Source organism: Grampus griseus, assembly GCF_964374135.1.
Source record: "Grampus griseus genome assembly, chromosome: 12".
Taxonomy (NCBI): domain Eukaryota; kingdom Metazoa; phylum Chordata; class Mammalia; order Artiodactyla; family Delphinidae; genus Grampus; species Grampus griseus.
In genome coordinates this window covers 30,397,884-30,424,403 of record NC_139006.1, presented here as the reverse complement: position 1 = coordinate 30,424,403, position 26,520 = coordinate 30,397,884, and the positions used below count along the sequence as shown (strand labels likewise).

Below are 26,520 nucleotides of genomic sequence, written 5' to 3'. Positions count from 1 at the left end.
CCACGCTCACATCCAGCAGCACATGGTGCCGCCCAGGAAGGAGGCAAGGGACAAGGGACAAGGAAGATCAGGGCAGAACTGCACAGGGAGTGTCGGGGAAGGAGGCTGGGGGACCTTTTCCAGCACCAATTTTTTTCTTTCTCAGATAAACTTAGAATAATCTTTGTGTTCACATTCATTTTCAGATCTTAGCCCCAAACTGTTTTAGTTCTTCTGGATACCTGTCCTAATTTTAGCACTAAAAAGACCCTTACCTAATGCATTCTTCTCTCCTGATCTTTTTTTTTTTTTAGTCCCAGTTAATGGGTAAGAAAATCAAGACTAAATGATGATTTAGTGATCATTGTCATCACCCAAGTGAGCTTCTAATTCTTATAAATGCCCTTTATTTTAAAGATAACCCAAACGTGATTAAGTAAACATTAAAAAACCTGTGTCACCTCAACTACCACCTTGCCCCTCAGTAAAATGGCACAGCCATGTTCCCAGATAATATTTTATGAGGGAAGTTCCTTCTGAATCAGAAAGAATTGGGATTTCTTGATTCAGAGAGCTGGTATACGACTTAGACGATTCAGTAGATTCAAAACCTACACATCTCGGGTGTTCCACAGTTCCACCGCCGTAGGAGACCACGTGACAGGTCGGAGGTGCAGCCGAATGCCCCGATGCTGAAGGTCTGTGGTCCTTCCCAGGAGACCCAGCCCCTGGCCCCGGCCAATAAATGCAGAGTCTCTTGGGTTAGGACGTCAGAATTGTTTAGAAGCTCCGCGGTGATTGTAATATGCAACCAGAGTTGAGAAACCACTGCCTTCGACGCAGAACAGTTAGTGGAAGCCAGGATCGCACTCTGGCTCCGGATCATGGGTTGAGTTAAGATTGGAGGCAAAGCCTCGGGGCAGGGGGCCTCAGAGGAACCACCTGCTTAGTGGCTGGGACCAGCTCCTGCAGCACTGCCCGGCGGCGCTCTGTGGACTGGGTGACCATCACGCTCATCCTGAAGAGGCTCCTGCAAAAGATGGCCCCCTTTCTATGAATTGAAGGAGTAAAGGCAATGTGCTTTCAAGCTTCTACAGATAATCTCTGAAATACGTCAAGAAACGGACTCATATTATCTGTTAACATTACTTAATATTTTTATACTTAATATAATAGTAAATAATGTGGTTTATCCTAATGCATACAGACTTATTCATTCATTCGTTTATTCATTGAACTGCTATGTGCTGGGTATCCCACAGGCACTAAGGAAAGGGCAGTAAACTGCAACAGCCACATTCCCCACCCGCCCCCACCCCCCGGAACTTGAGACAAGTCATCACAACAGGGTCTGAAGCCAAGAAGGGGCAAGTGGGTTGCACCTGGGAACTTGCCCCCAGCCGTGAATGTCTCTGTTGGGCATAGAGGGGAGAGGGGGCTTTCTCCCTGAAGGCACTCGCCATCCGCCATGCTGAGACATCTGATTCATCCACGGTAGCCCTTGTCATCAGAACTGTTTCTAGAAGTTTCAGAGTAGGTGGCACAGACCTGTGCATCTAGTGAAGGAAGCAGAAAGTGTCAGCCCTGTGTTTCAGGGTCACATTGGGAAGGCTATCTGTTTGCACAAAGATGGACTCAGGGTATTTTTTCCTTGTGAGTAAGTAACAAGCTGTTAAGTACACAGCGGAGGCACCTCTCTCCCCGAAAGCTAGAAGCATAGTGATTGATGGAATCCGTTGTTGACTTGTGCCCCCTGTAACCTTGACTGAAGCCACTGAAATCTTCAGCCTATGCATCAGGAGAATGGCACGCACATGCCGAGGGACAGGGCCAAATGGCAGGTGCCGCTTCATGGTGGGCAGTGTGCAGGGTCCCATAAGGGGACTCGACGCAGAGGCTCAGCAGTTGGAGGGGTCCTCACGGGGAGGGGAAGAGTGTAGCCATGGCAGCAGGAGGAATGATAGATGTTTGCATTCCAGAGAGGAGGGAATGAGGCTTGACAGTGAGGAAGAAGAAGAAAAAGTACACAGGAACCAACTGGTAATTGGTCAAGAGGAAGGGGAGATGCCTGAAGGTGCCCCCGGCAGTGCCCCCATCGCTCAGCCAATGAGTGACCATTAATAAATATCTTTAAATGCAACTTGGTTTTTTTGTTTTTGTTTTGGCCTTTGTTTTTGCAGTTTCAACTCTTTTATTACCTTGGGCTTTAGAAGGTTTGAGTTAAATTCCTTAATGTTCATTTTATAAGGCAAATGAAGGCTACAAGTTCTTCTTCCTAACCTATGGCTTAACCTACTCATTTCTGCAAAATAATTTATGGAGAAAGCTTTCTGTTTTTACTGATCAAATTCTACACTCAATGATAATATATCTCTTTAAAAAAAAAACTTGTCATAGAAAATTTCAAATATGTACAAAAGTCGACAGAATTGTATAATGAATCTTCATGTAACCATCACCTGGCTTAAAAATTGATCAACTTATAGCCCAAATTGCTTTAAATATACCTCCAACTTATCTCCCTCCATTCCTTATAATATTTTAAGGTAAAGGCACCTTGTTTTGCTCTGACGCTTGGCTGTGTGTAAAATGCCTAAGTGTGCGTTCATTCCACGAATCCTTAAAATAACCCTGAGACGTGTTCCTGAAATCAGTATGTAGATAAAGAGAGATGCAGACACTAAAGGTCTCAGTGACCCAAGTAACTTGCCCCAAATCACACAGCCAGTTCAGAGCCAGAGGCAGATCTCAAATTCTCATGTTTGAGCTCCAGACCCAGTGATCTGCAGTGTCCAGATACAGCAGCACAGCTGTCCCGACCCATCCCTAAACGCTCGTCTGAGTCCCCGTGTAACGTGACTCTCCACGCCTTTGAAGTTGTCTTTCTCTCCTGTCCTCACATGTCTGCTGGTCGTATAAAGATTTATGCTGTTACATGTAGACCCTCAAACATGCATGGGCATGAAGTCGAGTTTGGGTTTTTAAAAAATCTGCGTTAAAAGCAAGTTTAAGTTCCAGCTTTCCATACCTATACAGTATCTATAGCATTGGCATTTTGTAACCCATTTTTTCCCTCTTTTTTTCCCAGTCCATAAAAAGAACTTTTGAATACTAAGATCCCAAAAGCTGGGGCAGCAGATCCCAGTCACGTTCAGTGACAGGAAGTACAACTGCTTGAATCCAACTCCTCTCTTGCTTGAAGGAGTCAGGCGAAAATTTTAAAAAGGATTAATTTGACAGATAGCACAGAATAAGAAAAATATTAGAAACAAGAAAAGGCCATTTTTCCTACAGATGCTCATTTCATTCTATATACCGTTTCCCGGGATATCTGCCAGTCGTTAGCAGGAAGAGTAATGGTACCCATTTCTTTTTTTAAATTTCACTCCTGAGTATAATGGAGATAAATAGCTAAATGATGAAGAAATAACTTTCTTTCACGGCAGTCGTTTAAGAAGGGCAAAAGAGCTCAAATGCAGATAGTGGATGACACGAAAAAATTCAACCATGAGTGAAAAATTCAGTATTTCTAAGGGTGTCGTTTTAGAAAGAATACCCTCTCGCATCAGCACTAGAAGGAGAGCTCTGTCCACCTAGAAAAGTAAGGGGACTGCCTGTGGCCGTCCATAGATTTCTTTGCAAGCCCCAGAAATTTTCCAGTTGCAAACTCACAAAGAAAACAAAAGTCTCTGCTGTGTTTTGCTGCAGGACCAATGCAAGAGACCATCTATGACTTCTGGAGGATGGTGTGGCATGAAAACACAGCGAGCATCATCATGGTGACCAACCTGGTGGAAGTGGGGAGGGTAAGTGGTCCTCTCCGCCTCCTGGTCATTTGTTCCTTGCTTAGCCAGCTCTGGAAGCAGTGTGTGTCCTTCCAAAAATATCAACTACCACGGCTCCTCCTCTCACTTGCTTATAAATTATCAGTAAACATAGCCTGGATTGCTTTCATTTGTTGTGATAGCAACAGACAGAAAAGGCACTCAAGATTTAAAAGCAGTTGTCATCCGGCTATATTGAGCGCACAAAAACACGGCGGAGCATGCATGCTGGTTGTTGGGTGTCAGAACACAACGGGAGGCCCCAGGAGACAGGACTGCATTCCCCACCTCTGGGAAATCCACTCTGAGAACAGCCAGCAGGCCTGGAGTCAATCCTGGGCTTAGAAATCCAGCATCTCCTCTCGCTTAGATTTTCCTTTCCTCCCTTTCCTGACCTGTAAAGTGGAGACGACACTCCGACCCCCTCCCCCCCCACCCACGCCCCCGCCACCCCAAGGTCTTGGGTTACTTCATCGGTATTGACTACGGAGGAGCTATTTTTATTTAACCAGGAATTTCTTAAGTAATTAAGATCTCGGTTGTGGGATGTGACAGGATTCTTTCCAAAGGGAAATTTTAAAACGAGCAGATACACAGGGTGCAACTGCTTTGTTGAATAGTGGGCCCAGTTCTGTGGTTCTGCTGGAGGACCCATTACTTCTCAGAGAGGTTGACGTTGTGAGATCTACCCTCAGCCTAGAGATTAGCCTTGAATTGAGATATCGGGGCAGAAACCATAAAGGGGTTGTTTCTTAAGATTAGCAGTCGGCCTTGAAAAGAAAGGAAATCCTGCCATTTACAACACAGATGCACCTGGAGGACATCAGGCCAGGTGAAATAAGCCAGTCGCAGAAGGACAGAGACTGCGCAGTTCCACTCAAAGGAACGATGGAGGATAGTCGAATCTTAGAAGCAGAAAGTACAAGAGTGGTTGCCAAGGACTGCAGGGAGGGAGAGGTAGGGGGTGATGTTCAGTGGATATGAGGTTTCAGTTATGCCCGATGAACAAGTTCTAGAGATCTGCTGTACAAAGTGTACTTGTAGTCAACAATAGGCCTCGCGTACTTGATTTGTTAAGAGGGTAGACCTCACGATAAGTGCTCTTAACACACACACACACACACACACACACACACACACACACAGGCATGCACCAAGAACAAAGGCACACAGGAAACCACAGGAGGTGGTGGATATTGTCTATAACCTTGGTTGTAGTGATGGTACCAAGGATATCTGCATGTGTCAAAACCCATCAAATTGTGCACATGAGGTTTTTTGTACATCACTTATACTTCTTCAGTACATCTGTTTAAAAAAATGGATTTTCAGAAGGTATCAGGAAGCACAAACCGGGAAGAAGAGAGACATTAAGAAGTGGGAGGGAGGCTTCCCTGGTGGCGCAGTGGTTGAGAGTCAGCCTGCCGACGCAGGGGACACGGGTTCGTGCCCCGGTCCGGGAAGATCCCACATGCCGCAGAGCGGCTGGGCCCGTGAGCCATGGCCGCTGAGCCTGCGCGTCCGGAGCCTGTGCTCCGCAACGGGAGAGGCCACAACAGTGAGAGGCCCGCGTACCGCAAAAAAAAAAAAAAAAAAAAGTGACCCGTGGACAAGCACTAGTCCCAAACGTATTATAGGTATATTCTGCTAAATAAATAGTCAAGGAATGGGTAATTCAAATCTTATAAAAATTATTCTGAGAAGAGAAAAAGAAAGACTACTGCCCCATTTTATTTTAAGAGGCTAGTATAACCTTGATATCAAAACCAGAAAAGGACATAGCAAAAGGGAAAATTATAGATACCACAAATTAGGAAGAAATGAATACACCAACAGATCAAAAAAGAGAGCCCAGATGTTGATGTAGGCATTTGTGGGAAAATGTGTAATTAGTGGGAAAAGCATGAGCTTTTCCATCAATTGAACTGGGACTTTTGATTATCCATGTGGACTAAAACAAAAAGCCCATAAATGAATACTAAATAAAGACCAAAAGTTTTAAACACTTTAAAACTTTTAGAAGGAAATATGGGGGAAAATATTTATGGCCTTTGTTTTAAGAGTGTTTCAAATATACCAAAAGCTCAACACATTAAGAAAAGGATGGGGAACATTGACTATTAAAATGTAAAATTTTCTGTAGAATAAAGGATAGTAGTAAAGTGACAAGACAAGTAGGGAGAAGCTATGGGCCCCTTATGTAAAGTAGAAAAGCTTACAAAGGACTAGTTTACATACTAACAGTGTAAAAACCATTTCCGTCTCTCAATTCCCTGTCTCCTGGGAGACATCGAGAGCAGGGGAGCTGGCTGAAAGTGGGGCTGGGGGGGGAGTCGCTGAGCTCCCCACCACCAACCCCTCACGTGGGCGGTGGAGATGTCATAGCACCTGCTTCACAGGGATCTTGTAAAGATTAAATGAGCTTCTACGTGTCAGGTGGTTAGAGAAGTTTCCACCCCATTCTGAGGACTACGTAAACATAGATATTAATGTAACCCTTACATTTTCTCCAGCAAAGCTAAGACCTACAGTGGTATCTATAAATTACCTTTTTTCACCCCAAATCAGTATTTTGCTATGAAAGCAGGAATGACCACTGGAGAAAAAAAAAAATTCAACTGCACCAGAAAGCAAGCTCCTTTCAGGGAGGAGACAACCTTACAAATTTTTGGTCTCTCTCTCCTGGCACTCAGGAAATGCCCAACAAAGTGAATGAATGCGAATTCTTCCCTCTTAGTGTTAGAGAGTAGCTAGCATCTGCTAGGTTAACTGTGAGACAGCTAAGCTAAATATTTCATCTGTTTCTTCCCCTGAAATGTATGATTCATCCTGAATCTTCACTCGTCTCACAAATACTTTTTGACTGCCCCTAGTATGATAAGGAGCAAGAGAGATGTGGAGACAGCTTTGCACAGCTTTGCTTTCCCAGTAACTGTATCCCTTGAAAGTTATTTACCAGGTTTTACATCTTTGCATCCGAGCTCACTTAAAATAATCCCAAGATAAATTATTTTGAAAAGTAGATAATTGTTAAAAATAACAACTACTACTGGATTTTTTTAAAATAAAGGCACACGTGTATTTTTTGCTTATTTGAAATTCCAAAGTGTGCTCTCTCAGAACTCAGTGACTGTGTTACCAACCAGGGTTCTTGGCCTCCTTAATCAATAGAAATTGATAAGAGGCCAGACAAGAAATTCAGGCCAGGCTTTATTGGGACCTGTGTTGCAGCAGGGGGAAGCGAAAACAAGCAACAGGTTCCCATGCTTATTCCCGAGTCAGGGCAAGCTGGTTCCTTGTATGGGGTGAGGGTAGGGGTGTGTCCAGGGGTCGGGCCAGAGGCGTGGCTTAGGGGGTTTGCCCACTCCTTTGGTGGTGGGTGTGTGCAGGGGGCATGTGCCCTGTTTTTGCTCGTGGCTCTTCAGAAGTGGCAGTTGAGTGTTTTGGGTCTTTTTGTATCTTTTGTCCAGAATTTGCCCCAACTGTACATGCACGCAGTTATTTTTAGTCCCTTATAGTTTTTTTGTATTTTGTTGCTTGAAGAGACGTGTGTCCAGGTGCAAGCACTGCAACAAAGGGTCCCGGGTCCCAGCCTGTCTCAACTAGAGGTGAGCTGTTTTCATATGATAAACGCTCTTCCTTTAAGGAAGAATCAGGACAACATGGTCTTTGGCTAACAGGTCAAAGGGAGATTGCGCTATAAAACGACTATAGTAAAAAAGCTTCAAACACCAAAGCCTGTTGGACATGGCATCTTTTGCGGGAATGCAAGTTTCATTCCGAGTTACCTGCCTTGGAATAATAGCAAATAAAAAGGCCAGGCAGTGGTGGTCTCTGTTCCTTCCATCAGGCACTTGGACCCATCCCATACAGGGTGGCCACTGTTGATATTTTTGATGGAAACTATTCTTTCTGACAAATAACCGTGGACACTTCAGCTAACAGTGTGCAGCAGAAGAGGGGAGTCAGGGTTCAAGTTCAGCCATAATGGAAGCCCACAGGCTCACAGAAATCCAGTAATTTTAGGTCTGGTAAGCCTACTAAAACAAAAAATCCTTGCAAATCCTTACCCGGTTTGTGGGGATGTGGCAAGCTCTGGAGAGTCCTCCCCTGTTACCATCAGCCTCTTGGACCAACCTGTCTTCAATTAGTAATGCACTTAATGGCATCTGTCCTTGAAATGTCTGGTGTGATTTGGGGATGTTGACAAAAGGTCACATGCCCTTCGGGAAAAAGTCGAATCTTATTCCAGGCTGTTTCCCATTGTTCATCCTGCACATTTGTTGAGAGATGACGTTTCCATTTTCCATGGTTGGAAACAGCAGCAACAAACCACTGAAGAAATGAAAATGACATGGTTTTAAGGGGAGCAACTAGCTACTTACCACGTTGAGCGCAAGCACGCAGTGTGTCCTTCATGAATCAGGCATGAGCCCGGGAACACTGTTTGTTTACACAGACTTGATTCATTAAGTCAGAGCTGGGCAGCTTTCCCCAGATTTCTGCCCTGCAGCGCTCCGCATTAGGCCGCTGTAATTGCTGGTGTTAGAGCTGCTGGGAGGCCTTCCCTGTCGCTGCACCTGTGCAGAAGACTCAGACGCTGCACTTCCCTCCAGCGGGATCCCCGGTACATCTGCCAGGACCTGTCATTATCTAAGACTTCCTGGTCACCCCCGTGCGTCCCTCTCAGCCCGTGTGTTGTGGGAAGGGACCCTTGTCAGTTTCCCTGGCACCTGATGACAGCTGCACACCTGGCATGTAAATTGCACCGGATGTGCTGTGATTGTTTTCCCTCTTTAATGAACCCGCCTGAGGGACGCTGAGCTCTTTATCCATCGCCTGTTTCCCCGGCACTCCCATTGACACGGTTTCCACGGAGCCTCAGGACTCCGTTGTGTTCTACTAATTCATCTGCCAAAAGTCTTAGAACCAAATCTGGGGGCCTCCCAAAGGAGATTTTTTTCCACTGGTAATTTAAGCTAATGATTTCTAAACATATTTAGTCAGTTTTATGAAGGCCTCATTAGAATGTGACTGTTTATTAAAAAGCCAAATGAGGTCTCAGAGTCATGTAGGAAAATTATCGTTGAGCTGCTCTGAATAGTTCTGATAACAGGTGATGAAGGCTTTTGGAGCTAAGAGAAGTAGAGACCAGAGACGTTAAGCCCCATCAGTGTAAGGGATGCGAGGGGGCCACCTAAACAGATGCTTTAAAGGTTGTCATTTACCCAGAGGGGTTGGCCTATAATTCCTTTCACAACGTTTATCACTAAAAGGATAACAAAAGAAAAAAGTTAAAAATGAACACTGTTCGTCAGAATTAGCTGTCAAATTCACATGCAAGGAAGGTATATTAAGATTTCAAGTGCACCTGTCACATACAACAAAGAACATTTGCTTTTCTACAAAAGCCACCAGATCCAGGATCAATAGAAGAAGCAAGAGAGAAGCAAGATTTTCCCCTTTATAACATGGGGAAATACTGTTTAATAGTAAAAATAACGTAGGTAATGCCTAACAGGACAAAATAATAATATTTTTTACAAAATTTCTTAAGTTGTTCCAATTTGTACATGAAAGGGAAGAGACAAATTCTTTTTGAAGACATTGCTGACATTTTTCTGTCTTGAACTCTCACGATTGCCTTTCATCGATCTTTTTTTAATGAATTAAATATTTAAGATTGACATTTTGTGACCTGGGTAATTATAGCCTTAACTTTTGATGAATTTATACTCATTCAATAAGTATTCCTCTCCATTTTGATCTACCATCAACCATTTCAGCGGTCATATTAATGTAGCCGATTCAAGCCTTGCCTCTCTCCATAACCTTAATACAAAACTAGGAAACAAGAGGAAGTCTGCACTGTGGCCTGTGACGATTCCCACCCAGGCCACGCCACATTTCACGTCACCTCCTCCAGCACATCACCCAAGAAATGAGGCCCTAACTGGTCCCGAGCCATCAGCAGCAGGAGAGGGGCCCCCTGCCAGCCCCTCCCTCCACGAAGCCAGATTTCCAGTACAGAAGACTCCGTAGCTGCCCTGTGAACCTTTGAGGTTTTCTCGGCCCAACGATCTCAGGTCCCCTCTGTAAAAAGTTAGAAAATCAACCCAAGAGCCTGATTTGTCTTGTTCACAAACTAACCCAAAAGTGGGCTTTCTGATCCCTTTTCATCACAATGTATGCAACATTTAATGATACACTTACTGTATCCAAGGCACTAAGAAATACAAAGGTATTTATAATTCACTTGTCCTGGAAGAACATAAACTATGGTATTAGGGAACATTCAAACCATCAGCTATAATACACGTAAGTCAGAATGATGGTGACCCTAGTGAAGGGACTGAGTCTGCCTAAGGGAATCTCAGAGGACTGCATGGAGGAGGTAGTGAGGAGCTGGACTTAAATGGGAGAAGAGATTTTAAATGGCAGGAATGAGACAGAAACCACTTGAGGGAAAACAGAGAAAGGGGAGTAAATGAAAGATCGGGAAGGAGCGAGTGGTCTGACGCAGGTGGCTGGAGCCCTGATGGGGAGGTACTGTGAACCCGGAGGCAGGAGGCTGGTTGAGGTCTTGTCCATAGGGGTCTGAAATGCCTTTCTAGGAGGGCAAAGGAGGAGCAGGGAGTGGGGGGTGTGCTTGTGTGGTGTACGGAAGGCATGAAGCTGGTGCATCCTATGTCCTAATTAATGTTGTTGAGAGACAGTTCTAGTGGCCGCTAGAGAAAGGTTTAGAAGGGTTACAGAAGGGCATGGAGACAGGGTAGGCCAGAGCAAGACTCGGTGAGGGACGTGGTGGGCTCGGGCTGTGGCAGGGGTGATACCCACCCGGGTCCTTGGACTCTGTAATCAATCGAAATTGATAAGAGGCCAGACGAGGGATCCAAGCAAGGCTTTACTGGGGGTCGTGCTGCTGCACAAGGGAGAGAAAACAAGAAACAGGTGTCCTTGCTCGCTCCCTGAGGCGGGGCGAGCTGGTCCCTTAAATGGGGTGAGGGTGGGGGTGGATTGCTGGGTGGGGCCAGAGGAGTGGCTTAGGTGGTCTGCCCGCCCCCTGGGTGGTGCCGGGTGCTGGGATCAGCCCTGCTTTTGCTCCCAGCACCTCAGAAGTGACAGTTGGTTTGTGGCCTTCTTGTATCTTATTGTTCATAATTTGCCCCAACTGCACATGTGCAGTTATTTTTAGTCCCTTACAGTTTCTTCGTATTTTGTTGCTGGAGGAGACATTCGTTCAGGTGCAAGCGCTCCAGTAAAGGGTCCCAGGTCCCAGCCTATCTCAGTGGCATTTGGAATTTATGGGAGACACATAATTTGGGTGTTATTTGGGGATGCTGACGGGGGCTTGAATATGAACCCAGATTTCTACTGGGTTGTGACTCGGATTGATGTAAAGGCTATTAACCAAGAATGAGTATCCCTTCCCTTCCCAACCAGGGAAGGAAAGAAGAGCAGTTTTAATAAAGTCGTAACATGATTCATCAATGTATTGGGGGCATGCTGAGTTTGAGACTGAATGAACAACGTGGGGCTTTCCAGGAAGAGGGATGCGTGAGCTGAAGACACAAACCATGAAATGGGAGCTTCTCCCTTCGTTTACTGAGCATCTACTATGTGCTAGGCTTTGGGCTAGACTGGGGAGGGCAAGATGAAAAGACCTGGCACAATCTAAGAGAAAGACAAGCAAACCAGAAAAGTATGATGTGAAGCGATAACCACTGAAACAGAAGCATGGCATCCTCGGCAGAAAGAGCGAGAAGAGGGCTGAAGACAGCCCTGGAAGGCGTCTATATCTAGGGGTAGGGCGGGGGGAGGGGAAGGGCTAGAGATGGAGTCAGATAAGAAGAGCAAGAGAGATGGGGCATAACCACGAGACCCGGAACCGGAACCGTGACAAGTAAGAGAGGGTGCAGGTGAGCAGCGTGAGGGAAGCTGCAGAGAGCGAGGTGCATGGGACTGCAGGGGAGGGTAAGGAACACAGTATATTGAGCACCTGCTCTGTGCCCGGTGTTCCCCTCAATGATTGAACAAGCCTTACTTCCTTAATTATCACAGCTGCCCTATGAGATACAAAGAGTCCTGTTTTCAAAATTAATAAACTAAGGCTCAGAGAGGTTAAATGCAGTAGACCCTTGAACAGTGCAGGGGTTAAGAGCACCGACCCTTCGCTCCATTGAAAATCCTCTTGTAACTTGTAGTCAGCCCTCTGTCTGTGCGTGTTGTTCCTCCATATCCAAGGTTCCACACCTGTGGACTCGGCCGACCTCAAATCGTATAGTACCGTAGTGCTCGTATTTAGTGAGAAAAAAGAATCTGCTCATCAGGGGACCCACGCAGTTCAAACCCATGTTGTTCAAGGGTCAGTTGTAATTTGGCAGAGGGCACAGAGCAGAGCTAGAATTTGAGTCTTCATCTGTCTAGTTCCAAAGCCCAGGCTGTCTCCACCATTCCCCAGGACCTCCCTGTGAACAACTACGTGTGGTGTTGTTAACCAAAACTTCAGAAACAAGAGACCTGATTGAAATAAAGAGTTTACTGGGGGTTTGTTAGGACTGCAGCCCGGGAGACACTGACTGAAGAAAGACTTGAATTGTGGACTACAAAATGGGGGAGGCTTATAAAAGCAAAACCTGCATGGTTCCATGGGCTGTTTATCAAGAATTACAGTCGGAGCTGGAAAGGCGTGAGGGTGCCGATTAAGCAAGGATTGGTTGGGGTCTGAAATGGTTGCATAGTTACAAGAGGGAAGCTTGTAGCTTGCAGCTGGCAGGTATTGTTTTAAAGATGACTGGTGTCCTTGAGTTTGGTATGGTTCACAGGAAGTTCAAGCTCTCAGTGGTGCAGGGACGTGTCTGAGCCGGGTCCTCAATGGCCGCCCGCCTCCATCTCCGTTTGCCTGTACTGTGATGGCCCCATTATAATTTCACTTTGTCATCAGTACCTACCAGGTTGCAGTGTGCCATAGAACCAGGACCCCTATGGCCATGGAGTAGTGGCTACACGTGTGATAAAGACATTAGTGTAGCTTGTTCTTGGAGAATTGAATCCAAGGAAAGAGATGAAGCAGCACCTAGAGGGAAGCAGGATCAAGATGTGATGATAGAGTTGGTGTGTGTGTGTCTGTGTGTGTCGGTGTGTGTGTTTGCCGCTGTGTGTCTGTGTGTGTCTCTGTGTGTGCATGTTTGTGTGTGTCTGTGTGTGTCGGTGTGTGTGTTTGCCGCTGTGTGTCTGTGTGTGTCTCTGTGTGTGCATGTTTGTGTGTGTCTGTGTGTTTGTGTGTGTCTGTGTGTTTGTGTGTGTCTGTGTAGGGTGGATAGGAGCATACCTGGGAGTCTGAAGAGAAGATAGAATTGGAAGCAGAGATTGAAGGTCCAAGAAGAGAAAGGGGAGAGATGATCATACTAAGTGAAGTAAGACAAAGAAAGACAAATATCACATGACATCACTTATATGTGGAATCTTAAAAAATGACACAAATGAACTTATTGACAAAACAGAAACAGACTCACAGACATAGGAAACAAACTTATGGTTACCAAAGGGGAAAGGGGGAGGGATAAATGAGGAGTTTGGGATTAATAGATACACACTACTATATATAAAATAGATAACCAACTAGGACCTACTGTATAGCACAGGGAACAATACTCAATACTCTGTAATAACCTATATGGGAAAAGAATCTGAAAAAGAATAGAAATATATATAGATATGTGGAGATATATAGATATGTATGTGTGTATATAACCGAATCACTTTGCTGTGCCTGAAACTAACACAAATTGTAAATCAACTATACTTCAATTTAAAAAAAGAAGAGAAAGGGGGAAGGTGACAGAGGAAAATCGCAGAGCAGGTGGGAGGGGACTCCCTCAGGTACCCAGCATATGCTACACACCAGCCAGTGTGTACACACACAAGAGGCTGCGGCTACAAAGGCATTAAGTGGATGCCTGTCCACAGCAACGGGGAGTCAAGCAAGGTGATTAAATCCTATGATTAAGGCTTTGCAGAGTGCTGCTACAGTAGTTCAGAAAGAAGGTGCCTCATCAGACCGGGAGTTGAGGATGCAGGGTTTGTCAATAAATGCTTCCCAGACAAAGCGATGCATGGGCCTGAGTGTGGAGGGGCAAATGGGACTGAACCAGCAAAGAAGGCAGGGTGCTCCAGGCAGAGGCAACCACAGGACCCCGAAGGGACACTGCAGCTGTGCTCAGAATGAACGTGGGGAAGGGGGAGAGACTGAGGCTTTGTCGTAGAGAGGCAGGTGTGCATGTGAGGAACTGGGCCTCTTCTTGCGACCAACACAGAGCCCCTGAAGGAGCAGTGAGGGAGCGACGTGGAGAGAGGGTCATGATGGAGATGCTACAGAGAGGAAGCAGTCCCAGGGCAGGGAGAGAGCCACTGGATTTAACAAGGAGAAGGTCACCTTTTGCCTGAGTGGTTCAGAGGGATGACCTCCCAGAGTTCTCTGACTGTATGCAACGGGAATCAACCCAGGCTAATTTAAGCCAAAGGGACATTTGTTGGAAGAGTATTAGGAGCTCAAAATGTTACTTTGAAGAATAAGACGTGCACACAGACAGGAAAGACGGCAGTAAATCCAGAGGGCCAGTGATCGGAGGGGCCCCACAACCAGACAGTCTGGCCAGGGTGCAGGGGCTCAGAGGATGGGTGCCAACAATTTCCAGCCTTTTTCACTGTGCTCAGGGTTCAAATCACGAGGACAGAGCATCATCTCCCCCCGGTCGGTTCTCGTGCTCATCCCTGGCCGTCCTGGGCCCCTAATTGACAAGCCACTCCATGGGAATGAAGTGAGTCTCCAAGAGGAAGTCAAGGATGTATCAGGAAGGATGATGGATGAAATGGATGTTGTGACAGAAAACAGCATGACTCCCTACAGATGGTGAGGATGGAAGGCAGTCTGCAGGGTCGAGGCAGGAGTAGAAAATCAGGAGGTGTAGACTGAGTTTAAACTTGTCAGAAGCTTAGCCGAGAAAGGCAGGGAGAGACATAGGGCTGTAGGCAGAGGAGCGTTTACAATCGAAGGGTATGTTACAGGTGGAAGACCTTTGAAAATTGTACGTGTTAGGGAAAGGACCAGGAGAGGGAGGGAGATTGAGCTGTTAGAAAGTGGACAGCTGAGGAGGCAGGAGAGGATGCATCCAGAGCGCAGGTCTTCAAGTCAGCGGTAGGAGGGGAGACGTCTTTTCCTCTGAGCCTGGAGAACAGAGACAGATGAGGATGCAGGAGAATAAATGTGACAGAAACACACGCAACAGATCTGGGAGGGTACCCGCTCCGATAACGCAGGCTTCCCGGATGAAGACAGGAGCAAGGCTGTGGCCTGAGCAAATAGCCGTTTTAGGGCGCCGTCGAGAGCACAGGTGAAGGCTCAGCCAGAGGAGGAGCTGGCGTGCTCCTCTCTGAGGAGAAGGTAAGAGGGGGAGAGAGACAGAAGCAAGGCTCAGTGGTGGCAGCTGGACCCGGGTGCACAGGGATCCTGGGATCCTGGGAGCCAGAGGCAGCTCCTCCCAGAACTGACCTGGCTGTGAACAGGTGACCACGAGAGGGACGTGATGGGCTTTACCCAGTGAGCTGGGAACCAACCAGTTCTCGCCTCCAAGCCTGAGTTCACACATCCCCGACAGGAAGGGAGATTGGCCCAGTGAGCTGTAAAATTCCATGTTTATACGAAGAATATGACTCTTTGTTGATTACATGTTGGCTCAGAGATCCATTTGAGTAACAGATGCATCATCAGCCCAGATGTGCCGTAATCCACGTGGCCTCAGGACCCCCCGGGCACCCACGGTGTCTGCACTGAGTACCAGCAGCAGGAGAAAGCACAGAGTCTGGGTTTTGTAAAGGGAGTGATTCAGTACAAAGCCACGAGTGTCACTTCCTTGGGAGAGAGGCATCCACTCCTGTTTCTTCTGCACTGTTATACACGGATTTTGTAGAAGACCTAGAGCAGAACATTGCAGCGTGATTAGGTACCCATGAGACGAATTCTGCGAGGTTCCGTCTGTACATAATTTATGCAGACCATAAAAGATGCACAGTCTATAATTTATAGACCTTCTTTTGAAAATGATCTAATCTGACTACAGATCTGGAGAGAACATATTCTTTTCAAAAGTTCTCAAAATTGCCTATAACAATCCACTGGTTTATCAACTGGCATATCAAGCAATCTTACCTTCTGAGCACATTTCCATCTTTTTAACCGATGCTCAGCAGTACCGCCTCTGAGGCAGGCAGCAGGAAGGGGGTCTTCGGGGGAAATGTGGCCCCTTGCAATCATCTAATAAAGATATCCATGCGCAGCCCATCGTGTTCTGTGTAACCCCATGTGTGATTTTTGCATCTGGAAGAAGATCCCCTTGTGCACAGAAATAGTTACTTTACGCCCAAAAAGTTAATAAGGAATCATCACCATCACTTAATGTCCATTAATCCAATTTGGATAACCAGTCTGTTTAACTGCAAGGTAAACTGTGGTATAAAGGATATGCACAAACAACTTCGTTTAACTAGGAAACACTTCACTGACTACTAATTTGGGTGGCAATTGTGAAAAATAGGAGACTAAAGGAAAACAGATCCTCTCACAGTAAAGCAAGGAGAAAACCACGGACCTTTCTTCTTCAGTCTCCCTGAAGGCTTATCGAATATTTCACATTAAACACTCAGTACTGCCTTTTTATTTTTTTATTTTATCGAAGTATAGTTGATTTACAATGTTGTGTTAATTTCTGCTGTACAGCAAAGTGATTCAGTTATACATATGCATATTCATTTTCATATTCTTTTCCATTATGATTTATCCCAGGATATTGAATATAGTTCCCTGTGCTATACAGCAGGACCTTGTTGTTTATCCAGTCTATATATAATAGTTTGCATCTGCTAATCCCAAACTCTCAACTCATACCCCCAGCTCCCTCCCCCTTGGCAACCACAAGTCTGTTCTCTATGTCTATGAGTCTGTTTCTGTTTCGCTAAGTACTGCATTTTAAAGCTCAAAGTAATGAGGCTTCTTATAGAAAAGGTATCTGTAATGCTAACCCCACCTTCTGTAACCTTTATTCTCATGGTGTCCCTGCAAATAAGCGTGTATGTGTGTGTGTACATGCATGCGTTTTTTTAAGGCTAGCTATTCCCCTCCCTCACACTTGCTTACATGGGTAACCAGACTAGATCTCTCTCACAACTTCCACACTTCCTGTACTTGATAAAAGGTTCTTCCCAAATGTACGCATCACACACACACACACACACACACACACACACCCTCTCTCTCTCTCTCTCTCTCTCTCTCTCTCCTGCTCACACATACTTACCTCAGTTTCAGAAATGTTCTTTGCCTTGTCGGGAACAGCAGACTGTTTGTTCTAAGTGCAGACCATTGTCTCTTTTTTCCTGAATTCTGCGTGAGTCGACACAGTGAATTAATGAATTTCCTGGGGTGGAGGCAGGACCAGTCATACCTTTTTCTCACAGGCTCTGTTTCTCTGCCGTTGCCATTGTTGGACACCTTAACCCCTTGAAGTCTGTCCACCACTCCTGTGACTTTGCTGAGGCACCTGCAGCCAGTTAAGATGCGGTGCTCAAGTGACCTCGTACCCTGCTGTAGGTGAGGCCAGGGAAACAGAAGAGAGGCGCCCACCTTCAAAACATTCACCCTGCAGTTATAGAGGAGGACACACCGTCATGTACAAGAAGGAACTAAACACCCTTGGGGACCGTGCTGCCCTCCCAGACCACAGGCCTCCGAGAGCAAAGACTAGGGTATGTCATCTGTGAATCCCACAGGGTCAGACACATAGAAAGTATTAGGAAGTCCTCAGTGAATGTTTCTGAAGAGGTGGAAGAATAATTACAAAGGAACAGATAAGCTGGTGCAAGATAACGACTCGTACGAGGGAAGCTTCTGTTCACTGCTCCCCTTCGCCTGGTTCTTCCACTCGGGAGAACAGACTGCAGGCGCGAGCCACCCGTGTGTGTGTGTGACGTGGTCCCCTGGGCGCCAGTGAGGATCACGACAGCTCTGTCTGTGACGACAGAGAGGAGGCTACATCTGGCCTCCCCAGTCAACCCTTTGGTATGATGTTCTTGGTAACTCAGCCCAATCCATGCTGTCCCTTTAACAGAAGGCAAAGTCATTTTTACCCAAAGATGGATGAATTATAAATTAGGCTTCTTAGAGGATTCTTTCTGTGTGGTGAGTCAGCTGATGCTTTCTTATGGGCCATCTCTCACATGGCTAGGATTGAAACATGTTTGTGGGTCTGAATAACAGGTGTTTCCCAGAACTCGCTCTCCTGGCCCCCGAGGGAGTGCGAGCTGAGTGCAGATCAGCTGTTCAGTATTCTCCAGCTGCACCCACGGAGGTGACTGTCGGGGGCCCACATTCGGTGCCCACATTCATGGTCACCACCGTCAAGCCCCGTCGCTTGCCTCCTGCAGACACTCGTGCCGCTTTGTCATTGGTGCCCAGCCGTGGAACATCCTCGTCTTCATCTGGGTCTGGGCTTCCTGTGTATCCACCCCTCTACTGGCCTGGGCTGGGATCCTCACTGGCTCACTCTGTCGCCTCTCACTTTACCTGCCATGTCTCTGGGGTGCATGTAGGTGGTCACCTGCCTTAGTGTCGTGAAGCGCTTAAGAGGGCAGGGGCCTGGACGTGGCAGATGGACAGGTGCGCTGGGACAGACGCATCACAGCCCCTGTTGCACGGGTACCTTCCCGGGCCACATACATCTGTAATTTCTTGGCAGTAGAATCGGATGCAATATGGGATGGTCTCCAAGCTGCCAGAGCTCCTCTTTTTTTTTTTTTTTTAACTTATTTATTTATTTATTTATTTATTTTTGGCTGTGTTGGGTCTTCGTTTCTGTGCGAGGGCTTTCTCTAGTTGTGGCGAGCGGGGGCCAATCTTCATCGCAGTGCGCGGGCCTCTCACTATCGCAGTCTCTCTTGTTGCGGAGCACAGGCTCCAAACACGCAGGCTCAGTAGTTGTGGCTCACGGGCTTAGTTGCTCCGCGGCATGTGGGATCTTCCCAGACCAGGGCTCGAACCCGTGTCCCCTGCATTGGCAGGCAGATTCTCAACCACTGCGCCACCAGGGAAGCCCCCCAGAGCTCCTCTTTTGCTCCACTCACATCACTTGAAAATTGAGTTCTCTGGGAACTCCCTGGCGGTCCAGTGGTTAGGACTCTGTGCATTCACTGCCAGGACCCGGATTCAATCCCTGGTTGGGCAACTTAGATCCCACAAACCGCACAGCATGGCCAAAAAGAAAAAGAAAAAAGTAGATTGAGCTTTCCCCCTCTGTGCACACTGCGGGTATATCCTATCCTTGAATAACTTGTTGAAAACCATAAATGATGTCCTATCTTGAATGCAGAATTGTCTTTTTCCTTCTCTGAACTTTCCAAGTCTGCTGACCTCATCTTCTGAGGCCTTGCCCTGCCTTCTCCTGAAGGCTTGGGGTTATCTGGCTAAGGAAATAGGTGAGTAAATGCTGGGGACCTCTTAGGAGAAGAGGGCCAAAGAGGCAAAATAATGCAGCGAGCAGGGTTACAGTCTGTGTACAACTGCTCTCAGATTCACCGAGTGACAAGACATCAGTATGTCTACATTCCTTTCACTAATTAAGGGATTTCAATAAAGTAGGGTTCAATTCAGTTGGCTAACAGAACCCCAGAATTCACTGCCTCGGAACTTCTCCTCTCAAAGTATCTGCCGTATGTTTACGACCAGATCAGGACAACAGTTTACGGCTTAAGCCACTGCCCCATTTCTCTGGGACCAGGTTTCCAGCAATGAGAACGTGGGACAACTCTGGACACTTCTCTGATATAAAATCCAACCAAAGAACCCCCTTCACACCTGACAGGAAGGTGTGGACTACGTTGCTTCCTCATCCTGTAAACCTCAGGATTAAGGAATATGCATTTGGGTAACATTATTTGAAAATTGCAGAGGTGCTGCTGGATTACAGAAGTGGACTGACCTCATAGCCAGGAGATGAGTTAACTAGTAGGGATTTCACTGGATTACTCACTGGGAAGTGAAAAGAGATAGAGTCTGAAAGGAAAGAGCTGAAGGGAGCCGTGACATACAGTGGAGAATTAGCCCACAGAAGGGAATAAATATGGAGAGTATGGGAGGAAATAGATATTTCAAAAGCCGGCATTGGGTTCACCTCTTTCAGCTTCAGACTGTCTACTTTTGAAATAGAAACAGAACCCTTATCACTGAAAATCCTGGACGGACAGAGAAGTCTCTGTTCTAGAAAAGGATGGTACAGTCATCACCCCACCAAAGAGAGATTCTTTTCTGATGTTGTTGGGTGGAGAATCCAATATCAAGAGTGAATTTGTAGGAGTTTTAATCCATTCAACTGGTTGAATCACATACATCCCAAACCCAGGACTATTTATATGAGGTTCAGTCAACAATTAAGCAGGTCATCTATTTGTGTCACTATATTCTTCAAAGTCTTTGCTGTGTTTAGCAGTTCCTGTGATAATCTAGGGAAGAGGGTTATAGAACAGGTGAGGATATTGAGATCCAGGGAGGCCGGGGCCTTTTCTAAGTTCCTCTTTTTGCTCCTGACCCCTGGAGCCATTTACCTCCCCCCAAAAGATTAACTGGGACAAGTGTGCACCTCAGACTACCTCAAGGGATTTAGCCCAGATTCATGTTTCTGAAACTCAAGTTCGTTGTCTCTCTCATTCTGGTAGAGACCATCAAGTGTGAGCTCTTATACTCAGTAGAGCACCTGGCGCTCTACAGCGTGAGCTGTTCCCTTCTTAGTAATAGAGATGCTGACATGAAGCAAAGATGGCAGCCAGTGGACATTCTCTGACGCGATGGGGCTTCAGACCTCGCAGTGACTCTGTGATGTGAGCGCTATTGTTATCTTCACTTCATAGATAATACACTGAAACTTCCAGAGGTTAAGAACCTACTCCAAGGTCATGCAGCTAGTAACCGTCAGCCTGTGACTGGAACTGCAGAACCTCCCTCCTGAGCACTAAGCTATATGGCTTCCAAAGAACCTCATTCTAGAGTCATGAAATCTATTTCCCAGACCTGGAATAATTTTAATAGCCGTGTGGTCTACTGTCCTCTTTTTTTGCACATAGGATGCTGAGGACCAAAAAGGGTCTGTGACCTGCACAAGGTCACACAGCTAGAATCAGCCTCGAGCCCTCCTGCGTGCCCACCAGGCCTCTCCTGTCACACCACGCTGCGCCATCACTAAATGCGAGTTTTTGAGAGAACCTTCTTTATCCGTGGTCCTTAAAAGTAAACTGTTACCCCCCTACCGAGAAGAATGTCCGCCTGTGTGTGTGTCTGTGTGTGTGGCGTTTAAAGAACATTTCCAGGTCTATAACTAACTAAGCCAGAGAGGTCACATCCTGGAAACCTGGGGGATGTGGAAGGCACAGTCCCTGAGCTCACCTGCTCTAAGGAGCCACAGGTGTATCCGTCGTGGTGTGCAGCGTCTGCTCAGCAGCTGGTAACAGAGGTGCCTGACACACATACCCAGGCGATCGACTGCTCCCAGCCCACACGCATACACTCACACACGTGTCCCAGCATCCAGTGTGTACGCGGCACCTAGCAGCCCAGCTGTCAGGGCAGCTGGCTCAGCTGCACAGAGCCGCACGGTGGTTCCGGGGGTTGTGTACACTCACAAAAAGGAACGAGTGCCCTTTACAAATGTGGGTTGTACAGAAATCCATGTCCTGCGTGCCCCCCCACTTTTCAAACACACACTTTCTACCCCAAGACTGTTCCTCTTATTTTAAAACACAGCACCAGGAAGGTCCACCAGGATAGTGTCAGAAGCAGCTGGAAATCATGCAACAGGGACTGTCTCCTACCGAGGTCAGGAGAATCCCATCCCTCCAGCCCCCCCACCCCGTCCCCCCATCAGGGACTCAGGACTATTCCCAGAGATGCCCCCCGCCAACTTCGTCAATCCACAGTGCCCTCCCCCTTCCACCACCCTGGGAACCTGCACTTCATCTTTCTGGTCTCATCTGTCACGTGGTCTCCCTTGTGAAGCTTTGGGTCTCTTCCTTGAGATTTAACGTTCTTCTTTCTACCTTTCAATAGCAGTTTTTGTTTTGCTAGTTTTACTGCTGCCAAGCATGATCTAAGAGCTTTACAAGCAAGAATGTGGTTAATCTTTCTAAAACCATTATTATTATCCCCATCTTACAGCTGAAAAATGGAGGCATTGAGAGGTTGAGTGACGTGCCTGAGGTCACACAGCTCGTTAGTGGGGCCACGCTTTGAACCCAGACAGTGTGGCTCTGGGGCATGTGCTGTGACCACTGAGCTGCCTCCTTCTGCCCTGGGTCAGGTTGGTTATTTCCACACCAGCCTCTTCACCAGCGTTAGACTCATTCCTCTCTCCTCTCAGTGCCCCAGCCGTGCCGGGCCTAGTCTCTGCTCATCATGGCCTTTGGGGCTGTCTGGACGGGAGGACAGTCTGGACGCCGCTGCCCTGAGCACAGACAGAGGCATCACGTCACTGCAGCGGTGGTGGGGAGCCCTCAAAGCTCCCCAGTCTGCCTCAGCCTCTCCACTTCAGATGATGGATATAAATAGGGATAATTCGTGCCCCACAGAATTAGTGTGAGGGGCTAGTAGATCATTCTAGGACTGGAATGATGGTGACCCCCGTATGGTCTAGCCTGGACGGCTCTGTGACCCACACAGAGACAACAGATAAAAAACTTTAGAGGACTGCAGTCCTGCTGATCTAAATTGTTACCCTGATACATGGGGAGACTGCCATTGAGAGAAAATATGGAATCTTCTTCTCAAAGATACGTCAGATATCTCTCTAAGAAATGTCCCCTCTGATGGACCTCAGGAGATGTATATATATATGTATGTATATATAATATATAGGTGTGTATGTATGTATTATGTATACACATGTATGCGTATATTATGTTATATATAATATATGATATATATACACATACGTATATTGTATATATTATATATGTGTATATATAATATGTATATATAATATATATGTTGTCATAATGTTGTCATTGCTTAAAAGATTTCTGAATGTCTTCTTTCAGAATCATCTTTAGACTGTGTGACACACATTTTCATTGTCCTCAATGGTGGCAAATCTCCCTCTATTAGCAGGACGACTTAAATTTGGGGAATGGCTAAAAGTCAAGGCCAGTCTATTGAATAAGGTGGGGAACAAGCAGCCTGGGTAAACGTGTTTCTTCAAAGGGCTGATGCTCTGTGACCTAGCTGGGTAGGACCCTTGTCATCCATGTGCGGTCAGAGAGAAAAGCAGCAAGACATCTCTCGGGAGTTCTGCAAGATGACACATCGAATTCCACAGGAGGCTTCAGGCCACGTGTTTCTTTACAGCAGATGAAAACAAATGTGACGGATATGGATATGACCTTGTACATATTATAAGTATTATGTGTCCATTAATTAATCGATGCTATTGGAAGACCAGATAGAAAACCAGAAGCCCTGTGGGGGGAACCTTAGGCAGGAGCCTGAAGGTGAGAAAGAGGGATTTGCTGGTGCCATGAAGTGACTCCTCCAAATTCACACTATCCAGACCTCCAGCAGCTCCTGACTTCGTGCCAGTTTGAAACAGCCTTCAAGGATATTGCCCAAAGGAGGCCCCAGGGCCCAGATGAAGCAGGTTTGGAAGGGAGGAGCTAGGAACCTACAATAAGCCAGGTACTTATGCAGAACTTTTATATAGACTGTGTCACTTACTCTTCAAAATCTCCCTTAAAAAAAAATCAGTGCTGTTATCCCATATTATGCACGAGAACACTGAGGCTCAGAGGATACGCGTCACCGGCTGCAACACCGCAAGTTAACAAGATAAAAGCCAGCGCACATCTGTCTTACTTCATCGCGCTGGGACCAAAGCAATCCGCATTTTCAGGATATTTAAATGAGTGAATGTTTTCATTGCTGTGAGAGTTCTGTTAAAAAAAAAAAAAAAAGTGTGCAATAGATCTGTTCTCTTGGAAGCCTCGTTAGCAGCTGCTCTTGGCTGGGGCCCTTTATGGTCACTGTGCTTCCCAGCAGTGTTTTTGCTCTTGCCAACCAGAGGCCCCAGCAAAGCCGCACTCAGCTATTAATAGAACCGTGGTCACTGTCTCTTCGGATGTCTCCTTTCAGAAAAAGAAAGAGTCTGCTGAAAACCCCTTGACAAACCAAAACTTGTACCAGTGCCTTTGTCTTTTTCCTGCCTTCCACCTCCTTGTCGGTTGTGTCTATTAGGTGGTGCAGTGGTACCCGCAGTTGAAGGGCTGACATTTAATCGCTTAACCCTTCGTGATCATGGGCTTCTTAGCAAAATGAGTCCTTGGGCCCAGGCACAGAGCACAGAAGCAGACCTTCACGTTCTACCCCAGCCCCCCTCCTGCCAACCAGAGAGTTGGTGTTACGGGAGCATCCACGGAAACCTAGCCATCTGTGATCAGGTATACAGAAGAAGGATGCTTTCAGCGTGTGCTTCTGTTCTTCCTGCCCCTCTCCCCCTCATACCCTCACTCACGCCAAGAGGCCAGGCAGCTAAAGTCATTTCAAGCCTTCCTATTCGGTATCTGTTCCCGAAGCTGGGCCTGGCGAGACTGAAGGAAGCATAATTGACCCTGAGCTTCCTCCTCCAAAGACCCCTGTGCTTGGGGCCTGTCCACAGCTTCTCCGCCGCCACCATCCAGCTCATCCCCTGGAGTGAGTCACTCTTGGTCCCTGGGCCGGCCTTTTGTTTCCTCCTTTCAGGACACAAGCCAGGGAGAGAATGAAGGGGAAGGAGACCGGCCCTGGCCCCTGCTGGCTCTCCCCTCAGGCCAGCCACTGGTGAGGCCACAGTTGCAAGAACCCAGTGATTCCAAAGCAAAATCCAAGCGTGAAAGTCTATGTCTGGCATTCGTGATGATCTGGAAAAGGAAACTGTTTGGAAACTGTCTCTGTGGCTCCTCACGGCTCTACTGGATGTGATTCTCCTCCGCAAGTCAGGACGCCCTTTCCTAGTTTCTGTTGGGCGTTAATCAAACCTCCCTGGTGAGAGAGTGGACTTGCCCACCAGTGCCCCGGATAGGTGTGCAGGCAAGAGGGACAGAGAACGCACCAGAGTTTCCTTGGCTTCTGCCTATGTTTCCCCAGCAGAGAGCTGGCACAGCACTCAACACTCTGCTCTCCCCTCTCCCTGCACCAGGAAACCCAGCTTCACCTCTTCAGGCATTCAGGGGGATCTGTGCCCTCTGACTGCCTGTGGCCACCTCCAGTCCAGATCACCACAAAACTATCATCATAATAAAATTAAGAATTTCCATTGGTTGGGGGGGATACTCACAATGAACCTGCTCTAGGGCAGATGTTATCACTCAGTCCAGTGGGTCCCAAACACATCTGCACTTTGGAGTCGCCTGGGGGCTATAAGAAATTACGGATGCCCGTGTCTTACCCAGAAATTATGATTTTTTAAGTTAATTTTTATTGGAGTATAATTGATTTACAATGTTGTGTTAGTTTCAGGTATACAGCAAAGTGAATCAGTTATACATGTACATATATCCACTCTTTTTTAGATTCTTTTCCCACATAGGCCATTACAGGGTATCGAGTAGTGTTTCCTGTGCTATACAGTAGGTCCTTATTAGTTATCTATTTATATATAGTAGTGTGTATATATCAATCCCAATCTCCCAGTTTATCCCTCCCCGCCTTACCCCCAGTAACCATAAGTTTGTTTTCTATGTTTGTGACTCTATTTCTGTTTTGTAAATAAGTTCATTTGTGCCATTTTTTTAGATTCCACATATAAGTGATATCATATGATATTTGTCTTTCTCTGTCTGACTTCACTCAGTATGACAATCCCTAGGTCCATCCATGTCACTGCAAATGGTGTTATTTTGTTCTTTTTATGGCTGAGTAATATTCCATTGTATATATGTACCACATCCTCTTTATCCATTCATCTGTCGATGGACACTTAGGTTGCTTTCTTGCCTTGGCTATTGTAAGTAGTGCTGCAGTGAACATTGGGGAGCATGGATCTTTTCAAATTATGGTATTCTCCGGATCTATGCCCAGGAGTGGGATTGCTGGATCATATGGCAACTCTAGTTTTTTAAGGAACCTCCATACTGTTCTCCATAGTGGCTGTCCCAGTTTACATTCCCACCAACAGTGTAGGAGAGTTCCCTTTTCTCCACACCCTCTCCAGCATTTATTGTTTGTAGATTTTTTGATGGTGGCCATTCTGACCAGTGTGAGGTGATACCTCACTGTGGTTTCGATTTGCATTAAAAATGATGATTTAATTGGCCTGGAGTGTGGCCGAGGCTTTGGAATTTAATAACCCCCCCCCCAAATGATTCTAACGTGCAAATTTGGAAACCCCTGCCTTAACCTTAGAGCCCTCTGAGATGGAATAAAAACCACCCCCTGCAGATGAAGAACCTGAGATTAAGCAAACCTGAGTGACTCACCCAGGCTCACCGCACCCTTAAGGAGAGAGCCAGCCTCTGTAGTCAGGCTGTCGTCTACCTCCTTGCTTCTCAAAGTGTGGTCCGCAGACCAGCAGCATCACCTGGGAGCCTCTTAAATGCAAATTCTGGAACCACAGGTATCCAGACCTACTGATCAGAAACTCTGCGGTGGGGCCCA

General features: G+C 46.6%; 1 protein-coding gene across 4 annotated transcripts in view; it reads left to right on the top strand.

Annotated features, from left to right (window-relative positions):
• PTPRM (protein tyrosine phosphatase receptor type M) overlaps nucleotides 1-26,520 on the top strand; it is a 746,863-nt gene that overhangs the window by 682,862 nt on the left and 37,481 nt on the right. For all 4 annotated transcript variants that reach the window (XM_082668014.1, XM_082668012.1, XM_082668013.1 and 1 more), the window contains one exon: nucleotides 3,688-3,785. In XM_082668014.1, the coding sequence (XP_082524140.1) occupies nucleotides 3,688-3,785 (98 nt within the window). The remainder of the gene's footprint in view (nucleotides 1-3,687; nucleotides 3,786-26,520) is intronic.